At 42.7% G+C, this 12,875-nt stretch overlaps 1 protein-coding gene across 23 annotated transcripts in view; it reads right to left on the bottom strand.

The window, feature by feature from the left end:
- Positions 1–12,875, bottom strand: part of PTK2 (protein tyrosine kinase 2) — a 224,867-nt gene that overhangs the window by 89,843 nt on the left and 122,149 nt on the right. For 19 of the 23 annotated variants that reach the window (XM_060195947.1, XM_060195943.1, XM_060195936.1 and 16 more), the window contains 5 exons: positions 7,131–7,271; positions 6,256–6,333; positions 4,565–4,672; positions 3,292–3,409; positions 1,589–1,619 (listed from right to left, as the gene is read on the bottom strand). In XM_060195947.1, coding sequence (XP_060051930.1) covers positions 1,589–1,619; positions 3,292–3,409; positions 4,565–4,672; positions 6,256–6,333; positions 7,131–7,271 — 476 coding nt within the window. The remainder of the gene's footprint in view (positions 1–1,588; positions 1,620–3,291; positions 3,410–4,564; positions 4,673–6,255; positions 6,334–7,130; positions 7,272–12,875) is intronic. The other 4 variants (XM_060195934.1, XM_060195937.1, XM_060195939.1 and 1 more) reach the window with 1 other exon arrangement.

Here is a 12,875-nt window from a genome sequence, read left to right as displayed (position 1 = left end):
TAGGAAATGCTTAGAATTTTATGGCTTCTCAAGAGATCATATTAAGAGGGTGACAAAAAAAAAAAAAAATCAGTTACTACTATCTGGAACACTTAAAATCATTAGATTTTATATTTTAAAGACTAGAATCCATGATAGACAACTACACATAGAAAACACAAGTGCCCTGAGAAAACTCATGACAGTGACAGCTCTGGGTAGGACGTGTGCCTTGTCACATTCGGGTTTAAGCCCTAGTACCACACGGGAGGTGATACGGCACCAGGGCTGTGATGTCTCTTGCTCTCTCTCTGAATTAAAAAGAGACCTAGAGTGGTGAACTCACTCAGCTGGAGGCCCCAGCCATGAAAGAAAAATATTAAAAATGCAGGGATATCATTAGATGTAATGTGTGTGCATCAGGAAACATTATACACTGAAACAGTGCAAGGGATTAATTACCCAGAGGAGGAAAAGAACGTAGAACTGAAATTTGCTCTCTAAAGACACCATTTAAAAGAGCACTGTTCAGCTCTGCTTTATGGTGGTGCGTGGGGGGGGGGGACTTTGGAGCCTCACACATGAGAGTCTGTTTGCATAACCATTATGCTATCTACCCTCTGCCCTGTCTGCTGTTTCTTAACTTTAGAGCATGTAAAGCAATATGGCTCATGCTGATCTCTGCTTTCTATCTGGGAAAATGCAGTGAGAGCTGGACTCCGTCAGAATGAGCCCTCTAATCAGTTTCCATGGGAGATGGCAGTACTTGACAAGCTGTGCTAACTCACTGACATGAGAACTGAGTGCCTCCTGCCATAGTTTCCTAAGAACTTCACCCCAACTATGTGTATAATTCCTGTGCTGATTAGCTCAAACTACGACTACATGCAGAAACATAGGAATGCTCTATCTAGGGAATCTCTTCATGGAGAGCGGTGGTGGTCATGGAGACTCCAACACAAGAGTTTCTGGAGTAGCCCATGTAGGTGCTGAATCGAATACATATGAGAATCAGTGGCCGTGGAGAGATTGTGCTAGGATAAAGGTGAGGCCCACTGATGGTAAGCAGCCCCAGTAGGTGCTCTGGAATTCAGGGTCAGCTGTAATTACTTATTTCCTCTTCTGAAGAAGTAGACTGTGAGTTTCATTGGGGGTCTCAGCAAATAGCACACTGGGGGAGAACAGAGCAGTTTCTAAATGCGTTCTGGTGTTACCATTCAATTTTACAGATCAGTATAACTGCACGAAAATCATGGTATAAACATAAATTCTTTTTAATTTTATCACTGTTAAAATGGCCCAATTGGTGCCTATTTCCAGGTTCTTGTAAACCTAACCAGTAACCAATATTCCACACTATCCCTATCAGGGCCAGCTCTGGAGCTCCTATTGAACTTCAAGGGAAAACCTGTTTTAAACTTCTTGAATAAATGCATAATATGATTTACAACTGCTTTATTTCCTGAAAAGTGTGAGTCTTCTAGTTCACTGTCTAGATTGTAGAATTCAAACTATACAAACAGGGGGATTAAAAAAAAAAAAACCACAAAGGATTTCCTTTCAGTTTCTGACACAACAGCGTGAAGAGTATGCACAAAGTAGCACTTACTTTGGTATTGATGGCAAAGCCCGTTCTCCTTCTGGGGGGGGGAAAGGAGAAAAAGGTCAGTTGCTTCTACTCTTTAGAACAGACTATGTGTAGAAGAAATCAGAGACGAAAAAGGTCTAATCCCCTTAAATTCATCTGCTCTATTCCTACCTTTGGATTCCTGTTTATTTAACATTTTGTCCTGCTTTATATCTTTTTTTTTTTTTTTGCCTCCAGGGTTATTGCTGGGTCTCGGTGCCTGCACCATGAATCCACTGCTCCTGGAGACCATTTTCCCACCCTTTTGTTGTTGTAGCCTTGTTATAGCCTTGTTATTGTTATTATTGTTGTTGTTGTCATTCATTGTTGGATGGGACAGAGAGAAATGGAGAGGGGGAGGAAGACAGAGAGGGGGAGAGAAAGACAGACACCTGCAGACCTGCTTCACCACTTGTGAAGTGACTCCCCTGCAGGTGGGGAGCTCGAACCCGGATCCTTCCACCAGTCCTTGCACTTTACGCCATGTGCGCTTAACCCACTGCGCTATTGCCCGACCTCCCCTGCTTTATATCTTGCTGCCCGCCTTTCAGCTACCAAGAGGGAGATGCTACTATGATTCCATCCTGACTTCCCTGGACTCATGACCTCGCCAATGTGTCCCAAAGTTTCACTTATTCAGACCCTACTCTACTAGGGAAAGACAGAAACAGGCTGGGGGTATGGATCAACCTGCCAACATCCATGTTCAAATGGAGAAACAATTATACAAGCCAGAACTCCCATCTTCAAAATTCCAAAAAGAATTTTGGTTCATACTCCCAGAGGGGGAGAAATGGTAGTGGAAGATGACCAGAAGGCTCTGAACTCCAATTCCATCAGGACCCAGAGAGAGAAGAGGAAAAAAATGAAGGACACTGAGAAATTGTAATAGGTATAGGTGTGACTTAGAAAGGAAGAGAAGGGGGATATGGATTGACCTGCCAACGCCCATGTCCAGCAGAGAAGCAATTATAGAAATCGGACCTCCCACCTGCTGTACCCTATCAAGATCTATGGTCCATAATCCCAAAGGGATAAAGAACAGGGAATCTCCTAGTAGAGGGGATAGGATACGGAACCCTGGTGGTGGGAAGTGTATGGAATTGTACACTTCTTAACACACAATCTTGTCAATCATTACTAAATCACTAATAAAAAAGAAAAAAAGGAAATAACGAAAAGGGAGGACCACAGAAAAAAATTGGTAAAAATAAATATATAAATATAGTTAGTTACAGAAATAAAAGTCAACCCTTATCTGTGACTTTGGGAGAGCTAACTTCTGCAGTATTCAATGGAGGAGGGAAGGGGAAACAAAGCTCCACATTATTTCCAAAGGGAAATAATACCTCTTGTAGGGTATTTATCAATTCTTTAAGCTCACAGGATGACTTCTTAAACAAAACCAATTTTGTTCTTCAAATATTCTAGTGGTAATCAGAAATATTCTAAGTGTATTGCTCAAGACACAACAGTCTAAACAATTTTTTTCCCCAATCTAAACACAATGTTTAAGCACTGTTCAAATCTATCTCTCAGACTAGGAATTGGAACACAGCCCTGGAAGAACAAGGACACAGATTTACTTTGAATCACTTCTTTGGTCTTCACACTTGTAGTTATCTAGAAGACGGGCTGTCACTCAGCAATTCAGTGGAAATGCACAAACAAAAGCAGCACCTCACCTTTCTGGGGCCTGATGATGAAGGACTGCGTGGCTCCATTTACCAGCCGGCAATACCCATCTATCAAGTCAGCCATATTCTCTGCAATGGTCAGGGATGGTGCTGTCACTGTCAGAGGCTAAAAAGGAGAAAAGACCAAGAAAGAGATGTTATTGTTCTCTCCAACAATCAAAGGGACAGCTGCACTATGACATCAGATCTCTACATATACTGGACAGCATGGAAGGGTGAGGGTAAAATTAAATTCATCATAAGGTTTGAGAGAAAAGGAAGTTTGATATTTAAGAATGTATTCTTAGAATATGTGACAGAAGGCAGACTCAGACAAAAATAGAAAAAAAAAAAAATCAATGTGAGACTCACTTTCTAGACAAAGGTGTGAAAAAAATGCTCTCAGAATGAGTGGCCCCTATGAAGCACTCTAATTAATAGATACAATCAGATATTATTTCTGAAATTAGGTTAATGTAAATTTTTACCAACCACCACACACTGACTATAACTTTTCTAATATTACAGTAATTGATTAATGGGAGTTATATTTTACTTTTAAATATAAGTTTATCTTAAACAGGGGTAGTATTCACAATTGTCTTCTAAATAACTACCTCACATTCATTATCGAAGGAAAAAAAAGATAACATGACTACTACTGAGCATTTTCAGGAAATTTTTGTAGCAAGGTTTCAGTATTTTACAGCACCATCTGCTTTATCCTGAGAAACGAACACACTCCATACAGCATGTGGATGCCAGGCTCCAGGACACGTGGACATGCTCCTGGCTGCAACTCTTTTGTCTGGTAAGGGGATAATGACACTTTTCCAAAGTGTAGTTTTCTGAGCTCTGAGAATGATCACGCTGTTAGTGGCTTTTGCACAGTGTTAGACTAGCAAGTGACACATGGCAGGTAGTGTCACGGCAGAAAGTGCTAGTTGCTGCTATTATTAGGATATTACTATACCCTTCCCACTCAGAGAACGCTGTGTATAACACTGACTAGGCAGTGATATCTCCAGGGGGAAAATAAAACCTCATAATTTAATTCTAAAAAGTTAATTTCCCTGGTAGTTCGTGATAATCTTTAGTAACATTACAAGTGATTTTTAAATGCCTCCTATCCTTAGAGGTGTTTAATCAATATTTGTAAAGTAACACTATATATGAGAAAAACTGATTCTGATGATCCAGGACAACTTTTCTCCTGAAAGGGTCTTTATTCTCAATACCATTCTGTTTACTTTCCCCTCACTACTGCCAGTGAGCGCCTTACCTCGGGGGCACCTGCTATTTTCAGCTGCAGCATTCCTTTCCTGTCCTTGTCTTCGCTGTTGGAATACTGAATGGTCTGCACCTGATTGAAGTCGGCTAGATGTGTTGGCTTTGGAAAGAAAAGGCAAAAATCCATGGACCATAATTACTCCACTTACTGTGTAGTCATTTTATTATCTTTATTGGATAAGAACAGCCAGAAATTGAGAGAGAAGAGGGTGACAGAGAGGCAGAGAGATAGAGAGATACCTGTAGCCCTACTTCACCACTTGCAAAGCTTTCCCCTACAGGTGGGGGCCAGAGGCTTGAAACCGGGTCCTTGAGCATTTTAACAAGTGCACCCAACCAGGTGCGCCACCACCTGGCCCCGTGTTAATCATTTTATAAATCCCTAAGGTGTCAACCCTACCCCATCTCCTGCAAACATCCTCCCTAAAGAGGACATTGGGTGGCTGAGTGAGGGGTATTCATGTGTGTCTGTGGGGCATTCTCCTTCTGAGGAGAAGATGTAACTGGGGGGACTGTTGCCCTCACAGCCAGGGTCAGGGAAACACCTGCTTTTGTACTCCTGACAGCAGCCAATGAGAAGCCCTCCATCCAGTGTTAGAAAGAAAACAAGCACACACATGAATAAACGGAGTGCAAGAGGGCACCTGTTGATATTACTCTGAGGTATTACAGGCTTCCAGAAACTGTGCTCACTGTGAGTGCACAAACTGCTTCACCTCAGAGAAACAACCTCGCCCTCGCGGCAGATCTAAGTTTCCTGTATATTGTGCAAACTTGTCTACCATGCACACCTCCCTCCCCACTCTCTAGATGTTGGATAGTACCTAGCACAGAGCAGGTATTCATACTACTAGCTGAAAGAGTGAAGCCAAAATAAACAGGGAAAGGTTAGCCCTTCCCCTAGGAAAGGAACAGAAGAGGGAGGGGGGTGGGTGGTGGCGCTCCAAGTTAAGTGCGTAAGGATCCCAGTTTGATCCCCGGGCTCCCCAGCTGCATGGGGGTTGCTTCACGAGTGGTGAAGTAAGTCTGCAGGTCTCTCTCTCCCTCTCTATCTTCCCCTTCCCTCTCAATTTCTCTCTGTCCTATCCTGAAAAAAAAAAAAAAAGCCACAGGAGCAGTGGATTCATAGTGCAGGCACTGCGCCCCAGTGATGATCTGTGGAGGCAGGGACAAGATATAGGTGGATACATTTTTCCTCTAGTAAGCTGAATGAAATCAGCAGGTAAGTGTGGAAGTTTATTTGCCTGGCCCCTGTCCCCCAGGAAATAGACCAATGAAGTTTCTCCAACCCCAGAAAAGGATGTAAAGTAGAAACAAATATACTATTGAGTAGTTGAAAAGTCATGACTCATTGTTGCATGGGAAAAAAAGAAAAAAAGAATGTCATGACTTTCCCAACAACCCAAGAGAATCATATACAGAACTGGATGAAGAAATAGGTGCTCAACATTTCTACAGATCAACTGTTCACCCTATGAGGTGTCAATTTGTCTAATGCATTTCTATCCAGAACTAAAGAATTCTGAAGAACCTAGACTCAATTCCTCTTCCTCCCCTGACCAATCAAAGTGGGGAAACCTAACTGCAGAATGGCAATCGGTAACTCCCTGAAAGAATTCCCTCTTCACTCAGTGTGACTGCTCTCAGTGCTGAGCAGTCCCCGGCTCACTGAAGCATACTCACATTGCAGCCCTTGTCTGTGAGGTAACTGATTCCTTCTTCTGGACCAATGGCCAGTTCCACTGAAATAATCCAGCTTGACTTTTGGAAGCAAAACAGATGAAGACAGAGGTACCGGGAGAAAAAAGTGTATTTTAGATAAAGAGACACGGACACTTAAAAGGATCAAAAGGGTTAAGTGTAGGTGAGCTAGCTTAGCGTTATAACTATTCTATCTAACCAAATAAAAGAAAATACTTGGAACTCCAATCATGCCATATCTGCTGAACTTGGACTAATACAGACGAGATCGGGCGTGTTCCGGGTGGTATGGCCGTAGACACTTAGATAAACACAGATGTAGTCATTCCGGTGGACCTTAGTAGCTTCTTTGAGAAGATTCTTTACTCAAGTAAACTAGCTCTTGGACTGCAGATAATAAAAAAAATTTTGCTAGGGGGCAGGGGGTAAACAGCGTAATGGTTATACAAAGAGACCCTTATGCCTGGGGCTCCAAAGTCTCAAGTTCAGTCCCCCATAAGCCAGAGCTGAGCAGTGTTCTGGTAAAGAGAAAAATAAAAAGGAAAAAATTGCTCGGCTGAAATTTAAAAATTCAACTATGAACATAGGTATGCTATTAAAAAAAAAAAAAGAGATGACTTAATTCTTACATTGGCACTTTCCCCTTATTATAAAAGGACAAAATATCCTTATGTGGTTAAAAATGTGACAAATTAGATTATGATTAGGATTGGACTGGTAGTTCTGTGGTCCTAAGATAGGGACCCAAGGCCTCACAAGGACAACATGCATTCTATCTTTCATTCAGGTCTAGATATACACTGATTTAAAAAAAAAAAATTACACCGAGCCCACTCCTTTTACAGCAATATACTTACCCCCAGAGCACACTTGAAGCATTCTTTATCAAATCTGTACACCGGGGAGAGGATCTCAAAGAATTTCAGAATACTTTCTTCTCTGTTAAGGTTGGCAAACTGTCTGAAAGTTTGTTGGATCAGTTTTCTTAGTGTTTTGGCCTACAGGATAAAATTACAAGTCTTTCAGAGTCAAGAGTGAGTAAAGATCCCAACAATAATAGCTAATGTCAAAGATTTCTTCTCTATGTACAACTGAGTACCACCAAATGCACATTAATAATGAAACATATTTATCAGAACTTTGTTGACACCAACTACTGTAAAATACAAACAATGTACATCTTAACCATATTCACTGAGTTTTACTTCTCAAAGTCAGTTGAATGGCAATGATTTATTTACAGGATCAAATGATAAGAAATTAAGTATTAAAAACCAAATATTATACACACTTGTTGGGAATGTCATCATAAGCACTTTTGTGGCCTTCTTCAGAAAACCACACTCTCACTATGAACTAGAAGTAGTAGGCATTGCCCCACTCCCAAACGGAGACAGGGCCATCCAGCCCTGTCACTTGAGGAAGACCGATTCTGAAGTGAACACTCTAGCCTTAGAGTATTCTCAACTGTGACCAGGGCCTCAGAGGTTGTTACAGGCCCCAGTGTTAAATATGAATAGACATGGGCCTTGGAACATATCAGTGTGGTAAAAAGTTAATTGCATTTATTTTTCTTCAAATTTGCAAGCAATTCTCTGCCTTAATACTTATTAGTTCTACTCTCAACTCTGACACCTTCTTCCAAGACAATGTTTCTAGACCACCCTCATGTTGGCTATCAAGCTCAAGCAAAGATTATGAAAATATAGGCTCGTAGGAACATACCTAAAATAGACTTCCTCGTTTCTTTCCACTAATTTCATCTGTTCTAGTCCTACTCTATGGTTCCTGTTTGTTAAACAATTTGTCCTGCTTTACTTTATATCTTACTGCCTTTCAGCCATCAAGTTGCAGATGCTACTATGATTCCACCCTGACTTCCTACTTCCTGGGCAGACGACCTCATCATTGTGTCCCGAAGTCTTACTTCTTCAGAGCCCTACCCCACTAGGGAAAGACAGAAACAGGCTGGGGGTATGAATCAACCTGTCAATGACCATATCCAGTGGGGGAGCAATCACAGAAGCAAGAATTCCCACATTCTGCTCCCCCCCAATTTTTTTGGTCCATACTCCCAGAGGGATAGATGATAGGGGAAATAAATAAATCAGAATGCCTCAGTCCACCGGGACCTGAAGCATTTACCACCCAGAATCTTGTTTTTATAGCAGCAATGAGAGAGAAGCAAATCCTGAGAACACCAGAGGAAGCCAGGAACTATTTCTCTTATCTGAGAGACAAGAGGAAAACAGGAAAGATACTCCAAAGTAGCAATAGGTTTAAGGGTGACTTAGAAAGGAAGTGAAGGCAGAATGTTGTAAATGTGTATGTGTGTAAGTACACACACATACACACACAGAGAGAAAGAGAGGGAGAAGGAAAGAGAGATAGTTATAGAATAAGCCCATATCAGGGGGTTGGGTGGTAGCGCAGTGGGTTAAACGCACATGGCGCAAAGTGCAAGGACCGGCATAAAGATCCCAGTTCGAGCCCCTGGCTCCCCATCTGCAGGGAAGTAACTTCACAGGTGGTGAAGCAGGTCTGCAGGTGTCTATCTTTCTCACCCCCTTTCTGTCTTCCCCTCCTCTCTCCATTTCTCTCTGTCCTATCCAACAACGAACGACATCAACAATAACAATAATAACCGCAACAAGGGCAACAAAAAAGGGGGAAAAATGGCCTCCAGGAGCAGTGGATTCATGGTGCAGGCACTGAGCCCCAGGAATAACCCTGGAGGCAAAAAAAAAAAAAAAAGAGTAAGCCCATATCAGTGACCTTGAGAGAACTACTGCACTGTCCAATGGAGGGGGTAGGGACACAAAACTCTGGTGATGGGAACCATATGGAATTATACCCCTATTATCTTGCAATTCTGTCAATCAATATTAAATCACTAATAAAAATTTAAAAAGACACGTACTATATATGTACATAGTGGTAACTGGTGAACAGAAACCTCTCACGTCCCACTGTTAGGAGGGAAAGACAGCCATTCTGATGAGCAATTTGGTAATGTAAATTTTAGACTTTAGAAGAACTCTCGATCAAGAATTTTTATGACATAATCACAGAACTGCAAAAAGACACAGCAACAAGGAGGCTTACCAAGGAATTGTGGTCAGAAACTCAGATAGGTCGCACACAACACACTGTCTGCCTGGCACACGCTCTACCGATAACCAACAGCGAGCGACACATGGACAGGTCACGTATGCCGTTGGCGTCTGTCTACCACAGACTCTCCTACAGAACTGCTGTCAGTAACGCACGGGCGGATCACACACACTGATGCTTCTAGTATGTTTACACAGCCTTAGAGACTTGGGTGGAACAAAATTTACTGACACAAAAACCTTTACCATTGTTATATATAAAACATGACAAAATAATCTACGTGTCTGGGGTAGGAGTCTTTAAATGAAGGGATGTAGACAGAGATACACATGCAGAGGGGCATGGGGATCGAGGAGTAAGAAAAAAACATTTCAACTATGCTTCTTTTTCTGTGTAGTGTGATGGTGTAGGTGATTCTCTGGCTGGCTCTATTTTGCTTATCTGAGTATCCCATATACACAGCAGCAGAATCTTGAGAACAGAGGAAAGTACTTTCACAGGCGGCAAATCTGTAAAGTGCTGTATCAGGGAAAGTTCAAGGCTTCCAGTGGGCCAAGGTTGGGTGAGGTAGAATGTGGACGAGGACTAGAGAAGCAGGTCTGTTAAGTGCTTAGTGCTCATCCTGATGAAATAAAGTCATCCGTAGTCCTGATGTTATCCAACTTAGGGCTTAATCAGAGATAGTCTGGCACTGTGCTATGAACAACATGAATGGGGCAGGAAAGGCCTAGTCAGAGACAACTGAAATAATACACACAAGAGGCTATGAGTGAAAAGTATGTTAGCAGAAAGGGATGAGAAGTATTAGACTGGATTTATTTCCAGACAGAACTGATAAGCTATACAACGGGTTCAGGTGCTATGATGAAACTAAAGTGGCAAACATAACGAGGAAAAAGCCAGGAGAGGTCGCGGAGCCCACTCAGACACTGTGGTGAGATGCTGATCAGTAATCCTACTGCGGCTGCTGAGAGGATTTCTGAGGCTGTGGCTGGCTGAGCCCACAGCCAGGATTTTTTTTTTTCTTTTTAAATTTTTATTTATAAATAAAATAAAATAAATAAAATTCAGCCAAGAATTCTAAACAGGAGACCATAAGAGAGGGCAAGCTAATCATAGCAGGCCAAGGAGACAGGGTCAGTCAGGAGCCCAGGCTGGAAAATGTGTGGCTGCTAAGTAAGGAGACAGCCAAGTGCTGTGGTCAAGAGAAGGAGAAACGTGTTAAGGGCTGCAGCTTCTGGGAAGTGAAGGGGACAATGAGAGAAGCTGAGGTGTCAGGCAAAGGACAGGAGCTCAAAGAGCCAAGCATACAGGCTTTTTATCTTAAAAGTTGACTCTACTCTTGATTAGAAAAGGTATGTATGTCTGTGTGTGTGGGGGTGGGGGGGGTGGGTGGGGGTGGTGGCTGGGGGGAAGGGGTCTGTAAGAGAAGAAACAGAAACATCAGCTAGGTTCCTGGATTCAGATGAGCAACGGACACTAGGAACAAGACTCCTGAAGTACACACAAGACAACAGGGCACCCAGGAACATTTGGGTGGTTACAGTTTGGATCAGTAGCCAAAATAAAGAGAGAAAGGAAGGGAAGAAGGGTGGATGGATGGATGGGTGAAAAGGAGGGATAGAAAATCTGTGACCAGGGGTGGGAGTAGATAGCATAATGGTTATGCAAAGTGACTCTCATGCCTGAGGTGCCAAAGTCCCAGGTTCTATCCCCCAAACTACCATAAGCCAGAGCTGAGTAGTAGAAAGGAAGAAAAAAAAAAAAGAAAGGAAAAAGAAAGAAAATCTGTGACCAGAAACCTTACGTGTAGTGTAGTTAACTGAGTCTATATATTATTAACTTCTATCAAATTAGTTCATAGACAACCCATGATTTCAGTTCTTCTCCCCCCACCCAAGATTTATTCACTTATTTTGGATAGAGACAGATACACTTAGGCGGGAGAGGTAGAAAGGGAGAGACAAGAGAGTTACCTACAGCACTGCTTTACCACCTGTGAAGCTTCTCACCTAGAAATGGGGAGCAGGGGATTGAAATCAGGTCCTTATGCATGCAAACTTGTGGCACTCAATCTGGTATACCACCACGACATTTTCAGTTCTATTTCAGTAACATTACAAAGTTGTTTATAAAGACAGAAATCACACACAAAATGTAAATATGAGTATGCATGTAAGGACTAACACCTGATAATTCCTTGATTTTTTTTTTTTTTTTTTCCTCCAGGGTTATTGCTGGGTTCGGTGCCTGCACCATGAATCCACCGCTCCTGGAGGCCATTTTTCCCCCTTTTTGTTGCCCTAGTTGTTGCAGCCTCGTTGCGGTTATTATTGCCATTGTTGACGTTGCTTTGTTGTTGGATAGGACAGAGAGAAATGGAGAGAGGAGGGGAAGACAGAGAGAGGGGGAGAGAAAGATAGACACCTGCAGACCTGCTTCACCGCCCGTGAAGCGACTCCCCTGCAGGTGGGGAGCCGGGGGCTCGAACCGGGATCCTTACGCCGGTCCCTGCGCTTTGCGCCACGTGCGCTTAACCCACTGCGCCACCGCCCAACCCCCAATTCCTTGTTTTTTTATGTTTTATATAAATTTATTTATTTTCCCTTTTGTTGCCCTTGTTGCTTTTCATTGTTGTAGTTATTGTTGTTGTTACTGATGTCATTGTTGGATAGGACAGAGAGAAATGGAGAGAGGAGGGGAAGACAGAGAGAGGGAGAGAAAGACAGACACCTGCAGACCTGCTTCACCACCTGTGAAGCGACTCCCCTGCAGGTGGGGAGCCGGGGGGCTCGAACCGGGATCCTTATTCTGGTCTTTGAGCTTTGCGCCACGGTTCCTCATTTTCTTTTTGAAACCAGGGAGACCGTTGCTCTCGACTCTTTTCCTTCAGCATCTGTCTGTCCCTCCGCTACCAGAACTAGTGACCATTTCAGAGTGTAGGCAGAAACCTGAAGCCACGCTCCACTTCTCTTCCTCCCTATTCCCATGGCCAGTCGAGACAGGTTCTTTTAGACTTTTCACCCTCAATGTCTATCTGAGCATGAAATAACTCTACTTGTCTCCTTTAATTAAAACCTCATTTCTCTCTGTACCTGTGGCTCTGATGACTAAGACATAGAAAAGGGTGCTGTGGGCTTTTCTGCAACACTCATCAAAGTCATCAGTCTTGTGCTAAATTTAGAGTCAACTGACTTGTCTTGTTTCTCATTCCAAATATTCAGTAACAGGACATGCACAGGCCTAGAACCAAATTGTGCACCTAGGTATTTAACATGCTAGAAAGCTGGACAAACATGTTTGACAATAACAATAACGCAGAGATAACAGAGAGATGGCCTGAACTATAGTGTCACAGTAGATGCCTCATTAAGTGGGGTTTGGGGAAAGCATGTCATTGTTTTGTGTAGAGTCTGGTCTGCTCTCCTTGGATGTATGCATTCCCAGACCAAGGAGCAGAATATCAGCCGTGAAGAACAGCAAAAGAG

This window comes from Erinaceus europaeus, chromosome 8, assembly GCF_950295315.1.
Source record: "Erinaceus europaeus chromosome 8, mEriEur2.1, whole genome shotgun sequence".
Taxonomy (NCBI): Eukaryota; Metazoa; Chordata; class Mammalia; order Eulipotyphla; family Erinaceidae; genus Erinaceus; species Erinaceus europaeus.
The sequence above is the reverse complement of the archived record's forward strand: the minus strand, read 5'-3'. Positions and strand labels throughout refer to the sequence as shown.